General features: G+C 37.2%; 2 protein-coding genes across 2 annotated transcripts; one reads left to right on the top strand and one right to left on the bottom strand.

Moving 5' to 3' along the window:
* Positions 1-1147: 1147 nt before the first annotated feature.
* On the top strand, positions 1148-5347 carry LOC139144503 (solute carrier organic anion transporter family member 2B1-like). Its single transcript, XM_070715204.1, has 4 exons — positions 1148-1856; positions 2231-2575; positions 4623-4700; positions 5178-5347. Exons 1-4 carry the CDS (start codon positions 1148-1150, stop codon positions 5345-5347), a joined length of 1302 nt encoding a protein of 433 aa, XP_070571305.1.
* Positions 5348-10326: 4979 nt separating this feature from the next.
* On the bottom strand, positions 10327-26602 carry LOC139136147 (ryncolin-1-like). Its single transcript, XM_070703909.1, has 5 exons — positions 26170-26602; positions 20011-20134; positions 19013-19207; positions 17509-18058; positions 10327-10648 (listed from the first exon to the last, which is right to left on the bottom strand). Exons 1-5 carry the CDS (start codon positions 26530-26532, stop codon positions 10534-10536), a joined length of 1347 nt encoding a protein of 448 aa, XP_070560010.1. The 5' UTR covers positions 26533-26602; the 3' UTR covers positions 10327-10533.
* Between the last annotated feature and the right edge of the window lie 923 nt (positions 26603-27525).

Here is a 27525-nt window from a genome sequence, read left to right on the forward strand (position 1 = left end):
ATAAAATGTATTCGGTGATAATTGAATTAGAGTCCATTTAATTGTCAATGATCATGGTACACATACATTGGCTGTGTTGGCAAGCTATACTGGACATTTAAACATGCTGTAGTGAGTAGGACAAGAACGCAGTTGTATAAACTGAACAAAGGCATTGTCAAAATTATAAAAGTTAATGCATCTACCGTGCTGCCGCAGTGTCCCTGTCACTACATACAGAGATAGCTTTGACTCTGATGTAGTTGAAGAAAAGTTTGGCTCAAATGACGTCAATGACAGTGAAACATAGTTGTACACAAGATCATGCCAGAGAGCAACTCATGATATGGAAGACCATGAGACTTGAAAGCATCAAGGTCACTGTAGGTCACTCAGGCTGTGATCAGTTTTTCACAATTTGACTTTTCTTCCCCTAAAGAGACCTCAGATTTACACTGGTTATTCTCCCGACAATCTCTGACAATCAGATGTAGTTGTGTGATTTTTCTCATTAATTTGTACTGATCCGTCAACTCAGTTGTTAGAGCATCCGAACTGAATTAGGGGGACGTGGGTTCAAGTCCTACATTGGTCATTTTGCAAGCCCCAAAAATTTGCAGTGTAGAGACAATCAGATGTAGTTGTGTGACTTTTCTCAGTAATTTGTACAATGCATTTCCCCGCTACACAACACTGGGGAACCTGTCATATTACAAAAAAAACGTCTGTTTGTGGACACGTGACCAGGTTGCGATTTAAAAGCGGTCCCTGTACTGTTCCTGCTCAAATGATGTGTGCATGAAACTGGATACATTTCGACATCTGATGTCCTTCAATAAGCAGCTTATACCGAAGCAAGGGGCATTGGAGTCGCTGAGCTTTAGAGCGTGTTGCGAGCTTTAGAGCTGTTGCGAGCACGAATTCCGTTTTCGGTTCCGTTAGAAATTTAAGCTTTGCATTATCTTCGTGGCTCGTTTGCGCTATTCTAGCTTGTCGTGCATCTGCAGCACCAATCGTAACTACCAAATTTACCACGAACGAAAAATCAGCAGTAACGAGAAAAACCGTTTAGTTTTCAGAAACGTTTAATGCTGTGCATTCTCCTGTCTTCCAACAGTGTACATGTGAGACATTATATTGTGCATTTGTAATACGAAGGATTTTTAAAATGGCAGACACCGACTTAGGGGCTTTGAAACAACTTGGGCCTGCACTGAAAACTCAGAGTGGTTGCGCGGACGCAAATTCTGGCGCTGGTAATTTTAGAACCGGTTGTCGCCGAAGATTGGCTTCGGTCAATTTTGTGTTTCTCATGTTGGTGCTGAACTCCTTCACACTAACCATCGAACTTAGTTTTACTTTCATTAGTATCACCAGCATTCAGAAACGGTACGGCCTGTCGAGTAGATTCATCGGGCTGACAGAGACACTGCAAGAAATCACCGACATAACTTCTATAATTTTCGTTACGTACTTCGGCGGCAGGCCCAACAGCCACAAACTGCGTTGGATTGCGACGGCGTTTCTCGTATGCTCTCTAGCTTTCTTCACCAAGGCGCTCACCCAGTTCGTGTCGACACCTTACAACTACGACAACTCCCAGCTTCCCGCGAATTTCCATGAGGTGAATCTCCCAGACGCGTGCGTCGAGCAGAATGCGACTCAATACCTGCAAGACGTTGATGACATTGTACTGTCAAACACCACTGAGTGCCAGAGTACGCTGGCATCGTCACTGGTACCAAAGGGTTCTGAACCGGTAATTCTTATTTTAGTTGCTGCTATATTGCAAGGCGCAGGCAGAAATGCGGGTTACGCGCTTGGTATGCCATACATTGACGACAACGTATCGAAAATCAGGTCACCTATGTACATCGGTGAGCAACACTACATCTACTTTTTAAAGTATATGTATTTCTGACGGTATATAGCTGGAGGGACGGACGAATGGATCGATGGAAGGATGGATACATAGATAGATAGATAAATGAGTGAATGAATGAACGAACGAATGAACGAATGAACGAACAAACGAACGAACAAACGAATGAATGAATGAATGAGTGAATGAATGAATGCACGAATGAACGAATGAACGAACAAACGAACGAACGAACGAACGAAAGAATGAATGAATGAATGGATGAATGAATGAATGAATGAATGAATGTACATAGGTGTTTACATTTCAATTTTCACATTTCCAATCTCATATGCCAAGAACACTTAAAGTCTGCTTTCACATTTTCAGGGACTCTATACGCCGTAAATGTCATTGGTCCTATAGTAGGTATGCCTTTGTCGGTGCAATTCATAAAACGATACGTGGACTTCTATCGAGTGGACGAAATTACTCTCGACATCGATCAACGTGACCCACGCTGGGTTGGTGCCTGGTGGATGGGCTATCTGCTTATTGGATGTCTCATGTTGATCCTCGCTTTGTTGATGTTCCTCGTTCCAAAGCGGATTTCGAGCAACCGGAGACCGACACATGGGGAACATGGCGGCGGTGAAGAGACACTCAATACAGCCAAAAACCAAATGCATGTTAAAGGAATGGTGGGAAGACAGAGTATTGCACGAAATCTGAAAGGTAAGATCACGTTATCATGGTAAGGAAAAATTCCAAAATCAAGTGTCTCCCTGAGCATTCAAGATGAAGTATCACATTAGTGATTGGTGTCCTTTTAGTTGTCAACATTAGTTTCATCAAAGTAGGCTATAAGGCTACCTTCACAAACACCTAAGGAGGGGAGCGGGATAAGTGATGGGGGACTTGAAATACATATCAACGGTATGTTGCGGGGCACTTGAAAGGATTTGGAAACTTGAAGGGGTGACCTCGAGAAAAATTTGGTTCTGATTGATATGAAATATGTGTTAGGTTGTCAATTTAAGCTTAAGTTTGGCGAATGTTCTGTAGTTTTGTTATGTGTATCCACTGCAGTTTCTTGTTATACTCCATGAAGCATGATGAAAAGTCAAGCACAGCGATATGTGTAAAGTCAGCATTGTTTATTGTTTAAAATTGAATTCGCGTCATGACTAGGATTCATTTGTCATCAATAATAATGCTTACCGTCTTTATGCATATTACAGATACAGTGAGTTTTGTCAGGAAAAATATTTAATAGTTTACATGTAGACTGGACTAGAATGAGAAGTGAAATGATAATTTAGGTGAAATTCAATATCATTTGTTATCCGCATCTGAACTTTAAACAAACTATTTGAATGAAGCTCATTTGTATCAATTATAAAGCAAATATTAAAACATAGACTTAGTTTAGTATTTTTAAAAATATTCAGAGTTTTCTCATAGACACTAATGTACAGTGAATCAAAATTTCCGTCGAAATTCCAAAATCAAATTTCTTGTACACACAATGCACGTCACGGTCCGTGTGCACGTCTAACCGCCTCTCCTAATCAAGAACAATTATGTCAATTATCAAGGGTCCATATATGCACAAATATTGCAAGTTTCATACAGGGAAAAATTATTCACAGTTTCGCCATAGATTCCAATGTATATGTTTACCAAATTTCTTGTAGACATATGCACTAATAACCACTCTATTCTAATTAAGTACATTTGTATAGAGTATCCAACGTCTAAAAATGCACAAATATGGCTACTTTCACTTCCGGAAAAAATTATTCACAATTTTGTCATAGTCTATAAAGTGAATCAATATTTTAGTTGAAATTCCTTAATTAAAATTCTTGCACACACTTGCACTTTTAAACAGCTTATACTTATTAAAGTACATTTATATCAGTCATCAAACGTCTAGGAAAATACGTGTTCATATTTGTGTCATTGACCACCATGTATAGTGAATCAAAATGGTCGATGAAATCTAAAAATCAATTTTTTGTACACACATGCACTTTTCACCAGCCACTTCAAGCACAGTACATTACATGAATTGACAAACACGTATAAAAGTAAAGATATAGCTTGTTTTTATGGAGAAAATTGTTAATAGTTCGCCCAATAGACTCCCATATATCATAATTTGATATGTTTGAAAGAAGCACTATATGGGCGACATTTTGCCTTCCTTTGAGGGGGGCTTTAAAATTATGACAAGCAAGAAGAGGGGATTTGAATTTGAACGTATTGTGAGTTTGTAAGAGGGGTATTTGAAAAAATTTAGTACTTTTTTGAATCTCCGGAAGCACATCTCGCTAGAGGTGTTTGTGAATGCTGCCTAAGGCCAGTGTAAATTGTCAAACATTCTTGTCCGGACGGCAGGGCCACTGTATTCTTCTGCACTTGCACCGCTCTTAACAAGGCGAATTTTTTTTGACATAACAAAATTAAAGTGGCTGGGGCAATTTTCTGTGAATCGTGCTACCTTTTATGAGTATAAGACAGGACCTCTTTTTGATGTGTGTACGATAAAGATGTGACTGAAAGAGTGCTTCTTTAACCTTTATTTTTGTGTGAATTTTCGTCTGTATCCCTCTATCTATATCAGATGCTACTTCAAAAAAGAAGATTTATTTTTTCAAGGCTTCCTTTCACTTCCATAGATGTCTCTTGTCAAGATGTGTCTGTGAAGGCAACGTAACATCCAACTTTAGTTATCTATGTTGTAACAAGCAAATTCCCATATACTCAAAATTTACAGAAAATATACAGAATACTGAAAACACGAGCAATCAAAAGACAGTGAGAAAGAGAGACAGGGGAGAGATGCAGAGAAAGTGTGAGTCAGACACAGACAGAGAGTCAGAGGCAGACATAAAGTCAAAGACAGAGACAGACATTTGAATGGAAACAGGGAGACGGGGAGAGACAAACAGACACAGACTACGAGAATTGCTGAGAAGCAGAAGAAAGACAAACTAACTGACTGACAATCTAAGGCAGACGAACAAAGATAGAGACAAACAGACAGGCTGACTGACTGACAGACAAACGGAAGGAGAGAGGTGGGTAGAAAAAGATTTCCGTACTCCTCTTTAAACTCTAAACAACAACCATATAGCAAATATGTTAGAGTGAATGACAATAGTTTGGTGTTGAAAGATAATTTTAGACTCGATAACATATTTGCTAACATTGAAAGCAAACATGTCGCATGCTAAATCAAAAATTATAGACTAGAAAAATAGTTTGCCTATATGTACAGCAATTATTTCTCTGTTCAGCAGAGTAAGTATTCATCAAATCTGTTTCATAGATTTACCAAGAGTGATGCGTAGACTTGCATCCAATCCGACGTTGGTAGCCATTGTGCTCGGTAACACGGCTCTCGTTGCCAATACCGGTGTGGCTATGTTTCATCCAAAGTATTTGGAAGAACAGTTTCGCATCACAGCAGCGCAGTCAGGAATGTTTGTAGGCAAGTAATTCATTAATTGTTGTAATTGGCATGTTTTGGTTATTTATACGAACAAATTCTATTACGTTGCTCAAAGCTTCTGTGATATTTCACCGCGTGTGTGGTAATTCGTTCTGCGTATGAGGGATTTCTATGTAAATACAGATGATATTAACACATAGTTAGGAACAAGGTTCCGTTTGACATTCTTTAAAGTGCTGAACAACTGGCATTTATTTTCTTGTAGTTTTAAATGTGTTTCTACCGACGTTTGCTGGTTTTCTGATTTGCGGTTTTGTTCTGAAACGCTGGAAGCCAAGTCTCAAGAAGATGGCTGTCTGCTTGGTGGTTCTGGATCTTTTCGTCTTATGTTTTCCGTTCATCAAGATGACACTCGGATGCCAGAACGAAAAGATCGCTGGGGTAACAGTGCCATACCATAGGTAATTAATAGCTATCACACGTATCCGTACTCTAAAAAATATTTTGTCATAGTCACATTACATAGTAGTTGTATAAGACAAACACAGCACAGCATAGCATTGTATGTCAATTGCAGGTTCTTGTGGTACTCCTCAAAGTATTTTGAAACACCCTCTGTTAAGCTTATTCACATAGCCTCTATGTATGTAAAATTCACTGCTATTGTTTACATTTGCATTCTCGTCTGGACCAGAACTCACTCACCAACAATAACAATGCACTCTATACAAGGACAAACTGATCTGACAAGCTGAATACAGTGTATTTCAACATGCCATTTGGAGTACAACAAGAAATCGTAGTTGACAGCAAAAGCAAAAATAGTGGAAAACAATCAATAGAGATTACATCTATATAGCATAGACGCACTGTAGGTCGGAAAACGCTTGAAAATAACTATAGGTCTCCACATACTTTACAAATATGAATACATCGCAGAAAATGACACAAATATCGCTATACCATTGATAATGATGTAATAATAATAACGTGTCATAAATGCTTCTTTATACAATATTATGAGTTTAGTTATATAATAATATATATATATATATATAATATATATATAATATATATATATATATATATATATATAATGTAGATGTAACCGGGAGGGCACATTGTATACATTTTGTATATATATATATATATATATATATATATATATATATATATATATATATATATATATATATATATATATATATATATATATATATCAGTAAACGTGTCGCTTAAGATGGTGGCGTGTATTTGGGTTTATTTTATCTTTTAACAATTGAAAGCATCCGCTTATTCCGAATGTTGGCAAAGAAACCGGTACAGCCCAGGGCAAATTACAACAGAGAATATGTTTCCTTTTATTCGTCCACAATTTTCCTCTCTCCAGCACGGCATCGAAACCAAATTTTCATACACAAATGGATCTCGGTTCGACATGTAATTCACAATGTGCATGCCCAGAACGATACAACCCTGTTTGCGGCTCTGATGACGTCACATACTACTCGGCTTGCCACGCTGGTTGTAGGGTTTCCAACTTTAATAAGGTACATAATCTTTAATCATCCAAACACTGTCGTGCCATGTACATTATCTTGCACCCTAAGCCTGCAATAGCTTCCCCATTCATGACAGCATATCATGGCAGGTTCGGAGACACGAAATAATATCTTCATCAAAGACTACGGAAATTCAATCAATAAAAAGACAATACATTTCAGTGCCGGTTTTATGTAAGCAAAATTACTATTCAGACGTTCTGCCTATATTAAAACATTAAACGGCGTGCACTGATTCCCTGCTGCCTGAATCTATGTAAAGTGTTTTATTCGTAGTAATCCTTGAAAAGGTGAAACACGAATTCATTTTTGAAACACCTCCACGATCTTGAAAACACAAAGCGTAAATAGCATATTTGCATTTCATACTAGTAGAGACGTTAACTAAATCAAACTTGTTTCAAACTATTGAAAGACTAGAGGTCGTCATGTATATCCTTTTGGGTTACTCCTTTATCTGTTCTACGAGAAGTCTAACTCGAAAAGTTTCCCCAGTGTGAATTATTTTCATTTCTTTATCCATGTTCTTGTAAGACTTTCGAAGAGTGTGTATGCGTTGGAAAGCACAGAAACCTGAAAGTGTACGTTAAGGAAAGAAGCGCTTCAAAAGGAACATGTTCGAAGCCATGTGAACGAGACTTGATAATATTCACCATTCTGTCGGGGATTTTCGGAACTCTGTTGGCAATGGTTATAATCTTAGATGTGATGATAATTCTGTGGTAAGTGTGATTAGTGCAGATTGGAAGGGATCGTATTAACAGTTGCTGAGCTACAGACCAGATTAAAAACCCATATGAACGTACATGGTTTGATTAGTAAAGTCACAGACAAGGAGCAGGAAAATATTGCTACCTAAAATGATCATAAAGTTCGGTAAAGTGTGTTGACATAATGTTAACGAACTACCAAGAACAGTGATGTTTTAACTGTATTTATTGCATTCGATTTCACTACAAAATACCGTATGCTAAGTCACAAGGTGTTACCTTCTTCCATATAAGGAAATTAATTAACATCCGGGGTATCACGGTAGCGAAAATATGATACACACTCAAGAGAGACACAAATCATGGATTCTTCATGTTTTCAAATTCACAGGTGCGTATCTCCAACGGATAAACCATACGCGATGGGATTCAGAGCTGTCGTCACTCAATTATTCGGTAGGCAAATTATCAATTTCCATGCTATATACTTACGAGCATTCAATAAATCAACATCATCACGTTTTCAATTTTCAGTAATCGGCAAAGTTTGATTGATATGTACACCTTGTTTGGCATACCTTGAGGAAAGCATATGTTTTAATGTTGCATCGATCTGCATTGGGAGCCTGTTTGAATAAAGTACATGATGTTTTTTTAATCTACTGGTCATACACTGCACACAACTACAACAGACTAGTCCTTTTGAACAGTCTGGAATTCGCTTACTCTCTGCTGTTCTTCTTTACGAGCGTTAATATTAGCAAGCACGTTTAAATAGTCATTCAGGTAGCCGTAGCATTTTGCAAGTTGTCAAACTGTTTTGGGGCAGTGTACCAATCGTGACTTTTTGATTTACGATTATTGTGTTTTCACAACGGTCGTATGCCGTGACAATTTTCATTTTTCACAACAACAGTCCGAACCATTTCTTTTATCAAAAGATACTATGCTTAACATTTACATCGAAGTCAGTCATCGCGCACAAAATGTATTTTTACGCCCGTAGTCTAAAGTGTGAAAGGTTTTATATTAAAATGAATGTATCTGCGGATTTATGTAATATTCTTGTCTACACAGGTTCCATGCCGTCACCATTGTATACGGGAATTCTCATCGATTCTGCCTGCACCCTGTGGGGAAAGACACCGTGTGGACAACGCGGAGCCTGTCTCCTCTACGATCTGCCTGATTACAGATACAAGTTGATGGGCTTATTCGGGTTTCTTAAGGGAACATCCTGTGTTTTCTACATCGTGGCCATGGTCACACTTTTCAGGAATCCAGACCCGGGGAATACGGGCAACATCCAGGGGTATCGAGGAGTTTTCGGACTGACAGGAAACCCTGAACCTCGGCCGGTTTGTGACTCTGAATCTAATGAACTAGATGTGACGTCAGTGTGATGACCCTAGTGTACAAAAAGTGATAAATTCAGCTCAAAAGTTAATCTTTATATAAATTTCCCATTGGAAACATACGCGCTAGCCTTTAGAAGAGAATAACTCTAACAGCATATAGGCCTATGTTGCTTATCTGATTTTTAAAGACATAGAATATTGACATTTTCAATTTATAACTTTCAAAAGTGTTCATTTCTCTTTTAAAAATTGGTTTACCCTTCAATTATGAGGAGTGGTCTTACATTGTGTAAGGCTATGATTGCAATCATCTTGAGCGTCATTCACTTTCGATTAAGACTGAATGACCGGACCTTATTAAATTATTTTGTTGTTCTCGCTACTGTGAAATACCAATCCCGAAAATATCACAAAGCACCACTCTTGAAATAGATTTCAACGATAATTTTAAAAAAAACGTATTATGTATTTTGTCGTCCTTATCCTCAAAACTCAGATCTTTTGATAGCATAGGTATCCCCAGTGACAGTATGTAAGTATATTGTAATGTGTTTTATTGTCCATTTGATTATTGAGGCTAAACGTGATAAGTTGATCTTTCAGTCATTTTGTGTTCTGTTCATTGTTCAATTCCGTATGTATTCATTTGGTTAAATGTTGTTACTTTTACTTCCACTGACCTCTGACCTGCTTCACGCTACGTTTCGAACATGATTAGTTATATTATTGAATAGTGATTTTAGCTCTACTGATCAGAAGAATAATCTGCTGATCTCCAGCCTTTCATACTGCATTCACACTACAGAGTTGAAGTCGGCTCTGGGGCAGCCCTGGTTTTTAAATCACATATTTAACGCGCAATGTTTTCCCTGGGTCGGCCATGAGCTGGCCTTAAGTATGTCGGGTCTGAGGGAGGTTCAGAATCGCCACAAATTTGCAAACGGTTCTAAATTGTGCGCCTGAACGGTTTACGTCGGCCCGGGGCGAATTTGACATCCTGGCGGTTGGCCAAGAGAGCGGTCGATAAGTGACTGAGCTGCAAGAGATTAAAGTGTGAACGCGGACGAAAGTGTGTTTTGTGTTATCACAATCCTAGCCAGGCCCAGAAGCGGCAGGGGCCTGAGTGTGAACGTAGCACCAGTCACTTGTCAACCTCTCTCCATCCAACTGGTTAGGCTTCAACTTGGCCAAGGACCGACCTAAACGGATTATACACAAAATTTAGACCGTGACGGAGATTTATGTATCACTATCTGAACACACCCTCAGACCCTACATACTTTTTTCCGCCCTGGGCAATGCATTAGCATTGGGTTTTTTTTAAAACTAGGGCCGACAAAGATACGGAACCTAAACTCCGTAGCGAGAACAAGTACCTTTTAAAAACATGGCAGATAAGAATGCAAAAATGGCAATTTATTACAATATGTTAGACAATTCAGACAGCAAAATGAACTGATAAATAATCAAACTACTATTGATTCGCATAAATGGCTACAAATGAAGAAATATTTTATATACGAAGTATACGAAGTATACGAAGTATACGAAGAAGCTCATGTAAAAAATCAGAAAGTCATTGTATGAAAGATATTGTCAGTTCTTAGCGGACTTTCATTTGAGTTGCCTTCAGAGAGAGTGGGCCATCGTTCCAGTAACTCCAAATTATACCCTCAGTGGCGACGGGTTGCTCTCCCCTGTCAACGTGTATGTACTTCCTGCGAATAGAAGAATCAGACCTCTGCTTTATTCAGAATTCGCGATTCACTGCAGGGCTAAGTGAGATTTTTTGCCGTGTTTTGTCGACAAGAAAGGATGAAAAGCCCTAAAAACAACTAACTTAAACTGATAATAAATAATGTGATGCGTGACAAATAATTGTGTATTCTCTACTCTAAAGGGTATTTCGGTTGATAACATCACCCGGTTGACCGATACTAAGACATAAATTACTATTATGACATTGAGTATGCGATTGGGCATCTTTCTGTCTGTACGCAACACTGGACTTTTGTTCCTCAAAGGTATGTTTCAGTGTGAGAATTACATTGCATTAAAATTTTGATGTACAAATTACAGCAGTCAAAGGGTTAAACAAGCTATTTTTTGTGATTTCAAAGTTAAAGGTATATTTCTTTTGCATGGAAAAACGATTTTTGGGGTGCAATGATTTGCGTTGGCACTTTGTTAATTTGCATAAATCCAAAAGGGCGGCCAAAATACCTACAAAAGACATTTTCTGTCATATGTCATGTATTAAACAATCTATTTCAGCCATTTTGAAGTTTAAATATATTTCTTGAGCATGAAGAAACGCCTTTGGCGGTTCAACGTTTTAAAAAGACATTTTGATAATATTCACAAATTATATATGGCCACCAAATTAATACCCAAATAGCTTCTTATATAAATAGGATTATGGAAGAGTTTTTAGCAATAGGAATATTAAGAAAAATACCGTCAATGACGCTGTACCTTCTCTAATGTGTGGCCAGTCAGGTAATTGGTTGTTGGCATGGAGTTGTTGGTAAATAGTTGATGATGTAGGGGTAGTGTGGTGGGATATGGACCCACAGAACCCAAAAGATGATTCAATCAAAAAAAATTCTAAGCTACAGTAATAAACTGCCTAAAGATAGTTCAATGTGGAAAAAGTTAAACAATTCAGAAATAAGAATTAACAGTCCAAAATAGTAATGACGCACTTCCCTACTGACCTGAGTGCATGTGAAATACACAACCTGATGGCATCTGTAAATTAAATGTATACCAAGTGATCATTTCCAGTCACTTTTAACTGTTTTTAATGGATTTTCCAAAGAGTCCTGTGGAAATGATGAAAAACGCTTATCTGGTCTTGTCTTTGTATAACCTCATGGCTGATAATTGTCATTGAAAAAAAATTGAAAGTGAAGAAATTACAGTTTTTAATAGGCATATTTTCCTTGAAATACATGACCGTGTAAAGAATATATGCTAAAAGTGTTTAAGAGTAAATTTCTTTTCAAAAAATAATTTAATTTGTGACCAAAGGATTTTTATTCTTTGAGTTTACAAATTCAAACATTGCAATTTGTTCAATCATCTTGTGCAGTGCAAAATTTATAAAATGACTGAAAAACAAAAAAAAATTGGCAGAATTACAGTCTTTGTGATGTAAAATTATGGGGTGACATCACGATAACTGTTAATCTGTTTGAAGTACTAATATACTATAATTTAAAAAAGAAAAATTCATGCAGAAACGGTAAAATATATTGTCAGCAATGTAGTGTTAATTTTGACTTTACATCAAAATATGCCTTTGCTGGATACCAAATATATAGGGCGAAATATCAGCCATGTTCAGCAAAATCCACACAACAGCATTGATCCTTTTCTAATTTGATTTGATTTGCTTATGTTATCCTTGTATGACAGTCAGTACAATATGGAACTTGAACACAACACAGTGCATAAGTATGCTGTAAATGAAATGGTGTGGTTGCATCCACATGCAGCAATAGGAGTGCCTTTGTCTCTCACCCCTCATTTCCAACCTGTCCCATCCCTGAAAAAATAGTTTGGTCTTATATTTATAATGTTAATAATTTTTGTATTTGTTAAAATGTGCGCATCTCAAAAACTTTTGATCATAAACATTTTCGTTGTTTTTTATAGCTGACCAGTCAGTTAACCTGTTTATTTTGAATATTTGCGCATTTTTCCTCAGTATTTGACATTTTCTGAATACCTTCTTATTCAGTTTGTCATTTTCTAAAAGTTTAAATGCTCCATTGTGTGGTCAAGCTTTCCACAAGCATCAAATATGGTACTTCATATAGGAGGGTCTGCCTCTAGAGGGCGGGCATCATGAACACTCCTGTGTTTGTTGGTTAATTCCTCCACGTAAACTTATGATAGTACTGTAAACATTGAACATGGCCGACGTCCGATTTTCCTGTCTAAAACTTTCACTCATTTTCGTTCATATGACTCTGAAACTCCAGGAAACGATTGGGAAGAAAGGGTTATCTTGAAATATTGATGTACTCGCCGATATTTTGCAAAATTAAATGAGAAAAAATGCAAGGAAAATGCCGACAGGCTTACACAATGACAGTTTTCAGACTCGGAGGCATATGATCATCTCTGCAGATTATGCAACAGGCCCAGATCACGTGAGGCCATGAGGGGATATCCACGCAACTCAGTACCAAACACTAGCGCTCACAGAGTGAGCAAACACAAAGTGAGTACCCCTAACGTAAGCTCAGTAGTCTGTAATAGATTGTAGTCAACTAAGAAACCTTGGAGAAAGGCTTAACACTGTGGCTATGCCGCTAAGTCCCTTTTGATTTTTGTCATAGCTCAAAATCGTTCTCCCACACCTCAACCTGAGCCATGAACACCCCCACCAGTTTATGATATGACCCATCACAATGGCATGACGTCAACGGATCTTGACAGACGGAAGTCTTGACAGACGGAAGTTCTTGACAGCAGCATATTGGTTTTCAACTCTAATACCTTCTCTGTCTATAAATAGACACGAGAAGGTAAAAAAACCCATTGTATTGTTAAGAAGGCATTGCACCCAACACAGCGTATTTTGCTCAAAGTTTTTTGTTTGCAAATATTCATCCAATTTTGATTAATTTGTTAATCCAAGATTAAAAATTGGTTAGGTCCACCTTTTAGGTTGACAAGCAATCGTAAGTTGCATTATATAGAAGTATTAATGTTTGCAAATGTATGCAAATCACCCGATTTCCTGCTTCCCTATATCCAAATTTTAAGATTTCCAAAGAATTTAACTCCAGTCTGGCTGGGTCAAACTTTCTGAAATTTTCACATTATGTTCTTTAAATGCTATATAACAAAACTACTATTTTGTTTTGCAATACAATTCTTACATTTTGAATAAGAGGCATTTTTATTTTGCTAATCATGATTTTAAGCACTTTTTTGAATGTCAGTCTTTCAGCCCATGCCATTTTAGAATGAGGATAGATAATGAAAAATAAAATTGTCGTTTTTTTCTACATATACTCTTGTTTCAAGTGAAGTATTACATTTCACAAAATAGTTTCTATGGGTTTCCTTGTCATCTTAGACAAGAAATATTCCTTTGAAAAAAACTGTGTTGGCAACGTGCAGCTCCATCTCATGTCCTTAAACATTTATTTTTAGAAATGTGGAAAACATACTAGTAATTTACTTACAATAACGATCCATTTAAGAATAAAAGTTTATTTTACCAGGTGTCTGTGATACCTGAAATTGTTAAAATACTCCATAAATATATTGTATTTTGAAAAGAGTGTTAAAGCGAATTTGGTAGACTTACATATTTGACTTCCGAACGGATTAAAATACATATATGTTGATGTGCGTTTATAATTGAGATGTAAGAAAGCCATGCAATTTTAATTAGTTTGTGATTTTTCTATATATGACAACCGTTAATGATTGTTAGTTGTCTAATGATAATCTCTTTATGACTATAACATTTGATTCATCTGTGGACGGCATTATTTGTGATTTTTATGGGTATTTTATACTCTACAGTGTCAAAGCATGTAATCGTTAATGTTTACTGTTTTAAAAAAGTCGCGTCAAAAATCTTTAGTTTTTAATTAAGACTGAACCCCCTTCTTTTGGACGAGTGCATCTTTGCACATCCCCCTAGATGATAGGCAAGAAGTCATCACATATAACAGCAAAAATACAATAAAAATAAACACAACAAAGATAATAAAAACGCAAAAACAAAAAAATAATGTGACCAAAAATAACAAATGACACAATACAGACAAATTAAAACGTAGCGTTGTTGCAAACAATGTCAGACTCTTAAAAACTTGATCAAAAAACAAACTAACAAAAATTGAAAACCGCATGCTTAGAAAACGTTTAAAATTAATTCAAACAACTCATCAGCCCAACAGATTCCATCTGTTACACGATACTGACATGTGCATCTGGAAAATGACACTTGGAAAAACGACTCATGATGTATTTGTTTGTATTATGTAATAGTTGGATTCTGTGTTTTGATTAATTGTAAGCCTTTGCTAAATCATGCAGTATTCAGTTTTTGTTAGTTTTTGTATCCATAAAGTTTTTATGAATCTGACATTGTTTACAATAGTGGTAAGTTTACTTTGTGCGTATTATGACGTTTTTTTGTATTTCGGTCATATCATTTTTCTGTTTTTTAGCTTTGTTGTGTTTATTCTATTTTTGCTGTTATGTGTGATGACTTCTTGCCTATCATCTAGGGGATCTTATAAAGATGCACCATCCATAAGAGGGGGGTACTATCTAAATTAACAACTAAAGATTTTGAACACGTCTTTTTTAACAGTAAACATTACAGATTATATGTTTTGACACTGTACAGTGTTAAACACCTATACAAATACGATGGTATCAACCGGGACTCGAACCCACAACGCACGGCACCTAATCACCTAGCGCAGAGGACAACAGACAAACCGCTCGACTAAATCCCCAATCCTAAAAAAGATTGGTTCAATAACCGAGCTAAGGATGTTACAATTTTTGACTGCGCCCTCTGCACTCGCCGTAGAGTTCGTGAAGCACTCACGCTAGCACACACGCTATCATACATCTCACACAAACTATATCGAAGCGAAGCAATGAATACAACGCTTACAAAAATGCCATACACAGATGAATCAAATGTTACATTCGGAAAGAGAATATATTATTCGAAAGGCTAACAATCACTAACAGTCGTCATATATAGAAAAATCAAAATTTTAAAAATAAATGTCCAAAGACAATTAACAGTTTCTTCTTGATAGATTCCTAGTGCTAAAAACTATATCAAACCCTTATTTATATCAGAAGTTATTAAGCAATGGGCATTAATATGGCAGCCATATTTAATTTACGCAAATTATCAAAGGCTTTTGTGAAAATTGAACCACTCAAAGTGTTTCTTCATACACAAAGAAAAATATTAAAACTTTAAAATCACTGAAATAGCTTGTTTAATGCGTGGTATATGACAGACAATGCCTTTGTATGAATGTTGGCCACCATATTGGATTTATGCAAATTAACAAAGTGCCAATGCAAATCATTGCATCTCGAAAATCGTTCGTTCATGCCAAAGAATTGTATTTTAACTTTAAATTCACTGAAATAGCTTGTTTAATACGTGGTATATGACTGAAAATGTATTTTGTAGGAATGTTGGCCGCCATATTTCAATTATGCAAATTAATGAAGTGCCTATATAAAAAATTATACCTCCAAAATGATTCCCCGAGCCAAATTACTAGCGTCAGATGTTGAAATCACTGAAATAGCTTGTTTAACATGTGATATATGGCCAATTATGTTATTTTGTCGGATGGTTGGCCGCCATATTTGATTTATGCAAATTAGGTATATTTCCCCAAGGTGGATTCGAGTAAACTTTTAATATGTTGTTCTGGGCCCCTCTCTAAAATGCATTCCGAAGAAAAAAATTCTGTTGCAATTTGTGGTGGGTCTAACCCTATTTTGACTGAACTAATAAGAGACTGCAGTGGATACACTAAACAAAACCACCCAAAAATTAGCCAAACCATAGATTGACAACCCAATTGACAACCCAACACATATTTCATATCACTCACAGACAGTTTTGTTTCGAGTACCCCTACTTTTAAGTTCCCAAATCCTTTCAAGTGACCCCTAACACAACCTTGATATTTTCAAGTCCCCCCGTTAATTCTCCCTTCCAGATGTGTTTGTGGATGCACCTTACACGAATAATTTTCGGAAGCAACAAACTCGAAGCTTGTCGCATTACCATGGGTTTCCGGTACCATTTCAAGCACGGTTTTTGAGATTCATTCGAATTTTATTCTCGAAAAATTGCCTAAATGTATTTGTTTGAGATAAATTTCTATGCCTTTTGATATCGGAAAGCACGCATAGACAGAGGGATCGTTTGGTATTCGCCCCGTACTTGAACGTAAGCGCCGCTCCTCACTCACACGACTGACGACTAGAAATGGTTCCAAAGTAGTTCAAAAGATTAAAGGTGGAATCATAATGGAAAAGTCCAGTTATTTTGCGAAATTAAAATAACAAATTCTTTGCTTGTGCGTGTGATAAGTATATTATTCCCGTATATTCAGTTTGGGATAACATCTAATTATTTGTTCTGTAGGTAGATCTGCTGGACCGTGACAGCTCTTTGAATTATACATAGGATACAGCAAATCCAGACTTTAGCCTTAAGCTGCCATCATTATTACATAGAGAAGCGTGTAATTTTCAATCTTTTTCGTAACAGTAATTTAGAAATACTCTTAAGGGATATTTGGTTTTAGATATGATAAGTCATGGCGACTGAGTACATTATAACACCGAAAATTGAAGTTTTGAAAGAGCTTCAAGAATAAAGTGACCCCTCTGATCTTTGTTTTGTAACCGAATGCTGTGTCAGGAGCTCATGAATTCTGTATTCTGTGTTGTCAACACCGAGCTCTCCAGGCTCTCCTCACATTTTATTTTATTCCTCGGACAGCAAACGTAATGGTTAAAGTTTCTCGCTCGTCACATGACACCTTACCCGTTTAGGTTCGAAAACGCACATTCTCCCTCGCCATCTGCAATAAACCACCATCCTCCATTGTAGTATCCTGCGCATGACGGAAGTTCACGTGCGGAAGAAAACTTCCTTGCAACCTGCTCTTCCAGCGGGTCGACTCTGTACAACGGAAGTGTCATGTCGCTGTCAATTCTCCAGAGGGTGTCTCCCAGTTCGTAGTCGAGTTCCACGTCAGCCACATGGAAGTCGTAATACAAGACGTACCCAGTGGACCCATTCCAGTCCTCCAGTTCAATAAAGAGGTTGCCGTTACCCTCGTCGCACTCGGTGAGGGCGCTTATGTAATCATTCCCGAGCCAGAATTCTTCTGTCACGAGGCCAAACCCTTCGGCATAATCCTGCCTGGACCGATTGAAGTCGACACTGCCGTCATAACGTCGCTGTATGACTACCCAACCCTCCTCGTCGTTACTAAAATCACAATACACGAGGAAATTTCCCGTCATGCATGTCTTAATTCCGTACACTCCCGATGTGCTCGCCCCCATGGACAGGATCTCATCACAGGTGTCTACATGAAAGAAACGGACGTGATCGCCATTGGTATGGGTACATTTTGTTTACAGTTGAATGAGACCTCGATATGATTTTATATACTATTGAATCATACAACATTTACAGCCGGACCGAGGAAAGTTAAATATAGGATTTTCACCATTTCATTACTGTAATTTAAATCACACGATATTTCGTAGCGCGCAAAGAGTAGAAAGAATCTGTGATCGAGAACATTTTACTTTAAAATTTCAGTGGATGTAAACTTTTGATCATTTCCCCCTATTTTTGTTTTGAACCTCAACTTCAAGTTCAGGATCTGCTCCACAAACGTGTTGAAATACCCTATGCACTTTTCAGATTGTCAACCCTAGCGTGTGAACGAAGCAACACCGAATCACCAAAATGTTTAAGCTAGTGTTCCTTTCAGAAAGTATGCACATTAATAAAGACATCTTTTGGGAACTTTAAAATGGTCTCTGTCGCTTTAAAGAACACAAAAGAGGGTCCTCTTCGCGAGTGCAAAATACTGGATTACAGGAACAAGCCACTTTAATAAAAACACGATTGGAATTAATTTAGGATAATTGGATGCTGAAGTAATGTCGGTTTGATCTGCAAATATAAGCTCATCTGCTTTTCTTTAATAGACACTTGTTTTTATGAGTAATTTGTAATATCGCAACATTCAGCTATAGAGCACCTACCACGTTTCAGAAATTTGAAAAATACGAAGACCCAATTATCCCAAATTAGTTCCAATCGTGTTTAAATTTACTGGTATCACAAATTAAAGATTTTTACCGTCCTGTACGTTAACACTGTTGGGGGTCATCTCAATGTCATATTAATCAGAGCGGTTTAAAGGTAGTTTTCCTGCCCAGCTTTATTTAAATCCGAGACCAAACCAGCATTCATGCGAAAGCAAACCTGAAAACCCAAGTCGTTATATTTTGGCCAGCCAACTTACTAGGGCATGTCTCGTTTTCGGGTATACAGTACTGCTTCGTAGTATTATTTCCATTGCAGGGTTCACCGTCGCCCTCGGGTGGGGGATCCGTACAAGCCCTCCACCGTGTTTGAGAGCCGACACACTGCCACGCTGGAGAGTTCATTTGTGGTATGCAGTCGCTCCATGGGCTCCATTCACTCCAACTGCCGTCTCCTGTTCAGTATTTGAAAAAAGTTAGACGATAACTACGTCTACCATGTACAAATGTCTTTTTCATAAACTTAATTCGTTGAAGACATCTGGTTGAAATTGGTCAAAATAGCTTCCAAATACACTTTTACATGAAGCTTATAACACATAAATTTGCTGTTTAATTTGAAATGGATAGCGCAAAACGTTTGTGTTTGTACAGATAAAAAAATGATTTTATTTTGTTCGCGTACGTGTAATAAATCAATTGCATTATTTGCGTCATAATAGACATAGATACAATTGCATCAACAGAAAAGCCGGTGTTAACAAATAACCTGGTGTTCAAAGATCGGTTTTTAAGGTAGTATGTGCCTCGAAAGTGAAAGACTTAAACTTTTACTCAAAACTTTCCTCAAGGAATCTTTCAACCACTTTCTTTCAAAATCAAGAATAAAAGTCGGGGGTCACTGTGCAAATGTTGGTACAAGAGAAACAAATAACCCAAGATTTACCGATATTTGAAATTCAAAATGGCCGCCATCCTCATCTTAACTCTATGGAGAAAAATAAAATTTCCATATTTCGAAAAAGTAAGCCTGTGAAAAGTTTTCTTACACCAAGAGCTTTAAAATGAACCCCACAAGTGGTATATAAGAAAAGAATTGTAAAAGTTTTAGAGTTCAAATATCTGTCCCCGAGGCGAGTTCTACCTGAATAAAATTGCTTTTCTGTTGTGAATTTCCTTTGGCAGGTAAATTTAATGAACCAAATTCACTGTCTCGCATTTCCTTAAAAAAACTTGAGCAGGCACATCCCTTACTTACGGTTAATGCAGTGTGCACCATAGAAGCCATCGGCACACGTACATATTAGATGTCCAGTGACGTCACACTCCGAACTGCATGTTGTACCATTGACACATCGGGATTCTGGGCAAGTATTCGCTTTCTGTGGAAAGGAAGATGTTACAAAATGCATCATGGGTATCGCTGTCAAAAAACGAACACAGGTGCCACTGGCTATCTATTCAGAGGGTTAAAGATGTAATTGTTGTAGGTATGTACTTTAATACAGATGAGAAGTTGTAGTGTCGTTCAAAGAGGAACTCGAGACGGGGTCATCTATTTTGGCAGTGAGATTATAAAGCGTATTCCTCCGGTTGAACCCCTTTTAAAGAGCCTCTTCTGCAATCTTATGAACGAGTCTGTCTCTGCACGTTCCATCAAGTATTCCTTGGATGCAGTCGTTTGCCCTAACTGAAATAACAATTTCACCTCTTCATCGGACCGATTGTTGCCGCGAGACGCGGTAGTTATCGCGACTACAATTGCTCCGATGAAGAGGTCAAATTGTTATTTCAGTTTTGGCAGACTAGATCCTCCAAGGAATGCTTAACGGAATGTGTATGGACAGCCTCTTTAATAGGAAGATTGCAGCAGTAATATGTTATATGTCACGATACAGTACACAAATAGCATAAAGTATCGCCTTAAGATTGTCCGCGCTGGATAGCCTCCAAGTCGCATCAATTGAGCTCTGGCACCACCTCGCATCGTTGCAATTTCCGTATTATGTTTCGCTACGCATCATTTTCGCCGTCGCATTTTATTTTTTATTTTATTAATAATGACTTCCACAGCCGAGGCCATTTATGGAAGACTGTTAGTAAAAATACAGATACAGAGTTAAAGCAAGAAGACAAGACGAACAAACTTTAACAAATACTGAAAAAATAATGTTTTAAAACATTTTTAAAACCATTTAAATTTACAGAAAAAGGATCAATGTCATTGTATTCGTTTAAAAGCAAATTAAATTGTCTCGGAATTCTACTAAAAAGAGAGTCACGAACACAATTAACTCTACCAAATGGCACATGAAACAAAGTAGTACGCCGAGTTGAAAACCTTGGTACATGAATACTAAAAAATGAAGCTAAAGCATTAACATTAAACTTTGCATTTATGCATTGTATAAAAATATATAATCAAATATAGTCCTCCTTGATTTTAATGACTGTAAATTTGTAAATATTGCACAACGAGTCAATGTCATCACTGTAAAAACCAGTAATTCTTTTATGAAGAAATGTTAAAAATTTATGCTGTACTCTTTCAATTCTATCAGACTGGTGTTTACTAATACTGTTCCAAATAACAGAAGCATATTCAAGCTTAGACCTTACCAAGGTAAAGTACAATAATTTTAAAACGTGCACACTGTTAATACAATGGCTATTCCTCATAATAAAACCGAGAGCTTTTCTAGCACCTTGAATCATGTTATTTACATGGTCACAAAAATATAATCTTTGGTCAATAATAACACCGAGATCTCTCATGCTACTGACTCTACTCAATGCATGAGTGTCGAGTTTGTAAGGGAAAATATGAACATTTCTTTTCAATGAAACAGTAAGAACTTTACATTTAGTAGGATTAAGATTCAATAACCAAGTGTCGGACCAGCTGACAATTCTATCGATATCAGATTGCAGCAATAAAGAGTCATTATCCGAATCAATGATACGATAAATCTTCATGTCATCGGCAAAAAGTAACGAATCCGACACAAGATTATCAGAGATGTCATTAATGAAAAGAATAAATAAAAGTGGACCAAGGTGAGAACCCTGAGGAACGCCCGAAAGGACGGGAGTCCACTCAGAAAAAGCATTTTTTATAATCACTCTGTGTAGCCTGTTATCAAGATATGAATTAAACCATTTCAGATAAGTGCCCTGGACACCAAAAGAAGTCAACTTATGAAGTAAAAGTTTATGATTTATACTATCGAATGCTTTAGCAAAATCGGTATAAATGATATCACATATGTATGTATGTATGTATGTATCATTGTCGCCGTCGCATTGCATCATGAAAATATCACAGCCCTTTCGCCCTCCAACGATGCGCCCTGTAATGTATGTATGTATGTATGTATGTATGTATGTATGTATGTATGTATGTATGTATGTATGTATGTATGTATGTATGTATGTATGTATGTATGTATGTATGTATGTATGTATGTATGTATGTATGTATGTATGTATGTATGTATGTATGTATGTATGTATGTATGTAGGCCTATGTATGTATGTATGTATGTATGTATGTATGTATGTATGTATGTATGTATGTATGTATGTATGTATGTATGTATGTATGTATGTATGTATGTATGTATGTATGTAGGTATGTATGTATGTATGTATGTATGTATGTATGTATGTATGTATGTATGTATGTATGTGTATGTATGTATGTATGTATGTATGTATGTATGTATGTATGTATGTATGTATGTATGTATGTATGTACGTACGTACGTATGTGTGAATGAACCTACTCGTCTACCTACCTTTGTAAGTCACTTGAGGCATTTTTGTTTACTTCTCCTTGAAAATATCTACCCACTCAAGTATGTGATTTTTTCTCACGTACTCTGTTTATTTAAAGCAAATATAATCCGTCCGTAGTGATACATTTTACGGTAGACCAGTGTCGTGTATTTCTTTCAGAGATTGTGTGTCAAGAAGTTGTTTTCAATAAACTCAACGTTACGTTTTACAGGATTACACTGATGAGAAATATCAAATCTTACACTCAATGACTTTAACAGAAACTTCATTAACAGAGTTTAGTGAAGCAAAAGTAGGTATTACAAAAACCTTCTGTAGCGGTCCTCGGGGTTGGTGTAATTGCTTCTCAATCCTTAATAGAATTTCAGAGCTCACTGAGCACACATGGATAAAATCCTCCCGTATTCCTAACAGGTAATCCGAATTGGAACTGCTTTTTGTGTTGTAAACCTATTGAACTCACATTGAAGTCGACAGAATTGGGTCGATACAGTAAGGTATAGAACGCGCCTCGGGGACAGATATTCGGACTCTCAAACTTTTACAATTATTTTCTGATCTACCACTTGTGGGGGTTCATTTTAAAGCTCTTGGTGTAAGAAAACGTTTCACCAACTTAGTTTTTCCAAATTCGAATATTTTATTTTTCTCCATAGAGCTAACACAGGGATGACAGCCATTTTGAATTTTAAATATCGGTAAAGCTTGGATTATTTGTTTCTCTAGTTCCAAAATTTACGGGGTGACACCCGATTTTTATTCTTGAGATTGAAAGAGAATGGTTAAAAATTGCTTATGGAAAGTTTGAGCAAAAGTTTAAGTCTTTCACTTTCAAGGCGCACACTAAATAGACACAGATGAGGAATGAAGAGAATAATGAAAAAAAAACTTAAATGAAACCATCACCAACATGAATTAATGGTCATGACCATTTATTCATTTTCGCGATGGTTTCATTTATCGTGTCTAAAACCGGGGTCGAATATATGCATGGTCACCCATTCATTCAGCATCTTTCAACATGTCAAACAATATAAGTAGTATCTCGTATCAAACAAAATTCATGAAAAATGGCCGACTTTGTAATATAAAGTTTTGATTACGTTAGAAGGACTGGGAAACTATATGCAAGTAAAGGGTCAGAGAGTCAGCACTGTCACAAATAATCTTAAACCTTAGATTATTTTAAAATGACATACATATTTAGACAAGGCATATCTTTTGGATTTAACCCTGGCCCTGTGTCCTGTCCTTTCTTGACTTGCAGTGCGTCACTATTAAAATAATTAGCTTATTTTAAAAAGATTTTTAAGAAAAATGTTATGTGTACGTTGGAGACCTATCTGACAGAACTGGAAAGGTACTTGATTGGGATTTCATTTAAATGAGGTACCATCATTGTACTTTTATTGTTCGTGGTCTGTCAACCATCACATGGTATCACATGATGTTTATTGTATTTTTTTTCTTTTGTTGAGACAGCTCATTTCAAACCTCGGTGATTTTAATAATTAGCTGCAAAAAGATTGAAGATCGATGTGAAAAGAACAATCATATTTTTACAAGTTTTAAAAACTCTTTGTTATAGAGCCATAAGGTAAGATGGGGAGATATATAGAGTGCTAGAATAACACAATCCAACGTTCCAATGGGTCGAGACGGAATTTCTCACACGAGCTGGGGAATTTCTGTTTCGCAAAAGCTGAAGGTGATTGTGGACAGAAATTCTCGAAAGACTGTAAGATATTCCATGTTAGCCCGTTTGTGTGAGGAATTATACGGGTGAAACTAAAACGAAGGACAGTGAAGGACATGTTTCTCAATGCAGATATGACGAGAACAGTGTTTTCAGTATTCAGTTGACTGAATGACAGCATAACCTCTTAAAAGTAGGATGATGGACTGTGTTATCTGAACAAAATGGGTTAAAGGCCAGCATTTTACAGTGGGGTGAAGGACATTTTCACTGCAAAATAGGGCTCAGCGCCAGTCCTGCTTACCAAGAGTGGCCCTCTTCCCAGAGGCCGTACGCCGAGGGGTATGGTGATGTGTTTTATGGTAACACACGGCCAAGAGGGGTAGTAGATGGGCGTTAGAGCCGGAATAAAGACCAGTTTATAGGTGTTTTATAACACGCCACACGCTCATGTTGATGTATGTTATAGTTTTAATGTGTTTTGATATTATGCATCGTAACAATCCATTGTGACAAGTTTACTTGGCGATTTCCCCACAGCGGTAACAGTAGTACAAATTTCTTCAAAAAATATTCTGAACATACCTAGCAACATCCTGAGTTGCACTTGAATCTTTTTGTAGATGAGTTGTAAAAGTTCCTACAATGATGGAATGGAAAATCTTGCTGTTTTAGAGAGAAGCTAGTCGCTCATCCCGGACGTTATCATATACAAGTCAACCAACGTGAAATTTCAAAGCTGGCAGACGACACTATGGTCACGTGACTGGCCTTTTTCAAAATTTCGTCTAAACCTATTTCCCTAGAGAAACAGTCTTTCCAAAATACCATCTGACATCACTTTTGTCGATTCAGTGGGGACTAGACGCATCTATTTCTCGTCACGTGACGTATTCTGGTGAATCGTGACACTAAATGAGCATGTGGCGTGTTATGATGCAGAATATGGCAACGTACAGTAATTTCACCAGGCAATTGGGTGAAGGAGAACATCTGTCAGAGTAAAAGTGGGCGAAGGACAATACTATCAGTGCAAGATATTATGAAGGGCAGCATTTTCACTGCAAAATTGGGACAATGTTATTGCGCAGAAGGACAATATTTTCGTTACAGAGTATGGTAATAATACTGCTCTACATCTTATCCTGCGCTGAAAATGTTGTCCTTCTTCTAATTGCGTACACAAAGTACAATGTTTCACCACCTAATTAGGTTTTCTGCTTCGCCTTCTTTGTCCTTCACTGTCCTTCCTTTTAGTCTATGCTGGATTATACTTCTCATGCCCCATCAATGCTGTGAAAACTACAGTGACTTTATTTCAATGTTGAAAACACTGGGGGCCGTCAGTGACACACATCAGGGGCAGAGAAGCGAAAAATACATTTGACTTGCGCGATAAGACAGAGTGTGAGAACAAATCGATCCTACACTGATGTTCTTACACTTCCAGCGTGCTAGAACCACTTTTTCTCTATAGACCCACTCATTTTAGTTTGTCGAACGTGATGAATTAGTGTACTTTGCTCTTTCCATGCAGTCTTTCAACAATTTAATATTCTGCATGAATGGTTTGACTGCAGATAAAAAAAGCTGTACGGTGGCAGCGTTTTCGAGGACTAATTAAACACATACCTTACATTTAACAATGATTGGGTTTCCTTATTTATTTAGCTCGATTTCTTTACTGTCGTTCATGCTTGTTTGTCTCTCAAAAACGACATTGTAAAATTTATTAACGAATCTGAACAATATAATTTAGAGGAGGACACAGACCGATGATTCGGAGTGAAAAACAAGACGGCAATTAACCTAACAAAACAACCAAGTGATAGACAGACCTAAATTGAAATCCAACTAGCTTCAGCAAATAACGATTAGTAGTGAAGCAGCAAAACAACAAATGATTTATAAACAACAATTTACCTGATAGTATGATCTTGGCAGAGTTCGGACGTTTTCGACAATACCAGGCCCTAATTGAGGTTCCTTCGAGTAAAGAACGCACGTGCTGGTACTCCGTGAGTAACTGTAAACTAGACATGAAGCAATGCCTTGACACTTTTCATCGCAGTCCATGATACTGAATGTGCTGGAGACTTCAAGCTGGTGTTCGAACGTGAGGAACTCTCGCCTCGAAACCAAAGCGTCATCATTCGTCGATGTCCACCTTTCGGCGCACAGTTGGCACGACACGTACGATATCAGTGCCAATAATGCTGCAATTAATATTGTTATGTGTGCCTTCACCACGTCTTCTATGGTAAACGTCTTCTTACGCAATATCATGATAAAAAGATGTCCGTCTGTAACGAAACAAAAAACGCGTTCCTTTTACATCTCTTCGTCGCCCGTAATGCGCATGCTCCATCATCGATAAGATGTTTCACAATATTTTTTTTTTTGCCTATGGTTAGTAGGACAACAAATCTTCTAGATCAAATACAGTGTTAAACTGATGTACAAATGAATATCACAAGAAGAACACAGAGTGAGTTCTGATAATATGAATTAATGCATGCATTGATCTGAGGGTGGATAACGAGAGAACTAGTCATTTTGAACATATATTGTGCTTCAAGGTAATATGCGCCTCTAAAGTGAAAGACTTCAACTTTTGTTGAAACTTTCCTCAATAAAAATTCAACCATACTCTTACCAAATTAAGAGCCAAAATCAGGGGTCCACGTGCAAAGTTTGGTACTAGAGAAACAAATTACCTGGCATTTGCCGAATTTGAAATTCAAAATGGCCGCCATCCCTGAGTTAACTCAAGGAAAAATAAAATTTTCGATTTTCAAAAAACTAAGACTGTGAAAATTTCCTTGCTTCAAGAGCTTTAAAATGAGGCCTCACAAGTGATAGACCAGAAAAGAATTGTAAAAGCTTGATATCTGTGCCCGGGAGCGTTCTACCTTAAGGGTTTGAAGTTTCTGTGTTGGTAATTTAACAAATGAATGCGTTCTTTAGTCTACGCCGCACTAGGCCGCTACTAAAGAACATATAAAGGGGTTAATAAAACCTCATTTCTGCTTCAGAAAATTCCTTCTCTCAGCCAAAGTATCGAGCCTGCGCGGGAGCCCGTCGATTCAAACGCATTCAACGTAACGGCAGCGTTGGAAATTAATTTCGGATATACACAAAATGATTTATCGGTGGTTGCAGGTTGTAAAATAATATAGTCGCTCTGTCGATCCGGAAATAATTTTATTCAGCTTGCTCTGAGTCTAGAGAAATGAAAATTACTCATAGTTGAGATTTTATACAATTGTTGTTCAAAAT

This window comes from Ptychodera flava, chromosome 1, assembly GCF_041260155.1.
Source record: "Ptychodera flava strain L36383 chromosome 1, AS_Pfla_20210202, whole genome shotgun sequence".
NCBI classification, from domain to species: domain Eukaryota; kingdom Metazoa; phylum Hemichordata; class Enteropneusta; family Ptychoderidae; genus Ptychodera; species Ptychodera flava.

Coding starts and splice junctions, on each gene's coding strand:
- LOC139144503 (XM_070715204.1), top strand. CDS start 1,148: ATGGCAGACACCGACTTAGGGGCTTTGAAACAACTTGGGCCTGCACTG. Junction 1,857..2,230: donor CAGGTCACCTATGTACATCG/GTGAGCAACACT, acceptor TCACATTTTCAG/GGACTCTATACGCCGTAAAT. Junction 2,576..4,622: donor TATTGCACGAAATCTGAAAG/GTAAGATCACGT, acceptor CAAAATTTACAG/AAAATATACAGAATACTGAA.
- LOC139136147 (XM_070703909.1), bottom strand. CDS start 26,532: ATGATATTGCGTAAGAAGACGTTTACCATAGAAGACGTGGTGAAGGCA. Junction 20,135..26,169: donor TGCCAAGATCATACTATCAG/GTAAATTGTTGT, acceptor TCCTTTCCACAG/AAAGCGAATACTTGCCCAGA. Junction 10,649..17,508: donor GCGTTTTCGAACCTAAACGG/GTAAGGTGTCAT, acceptor TTCTATTCGCAG/GAAGTACATACACGTTGACA.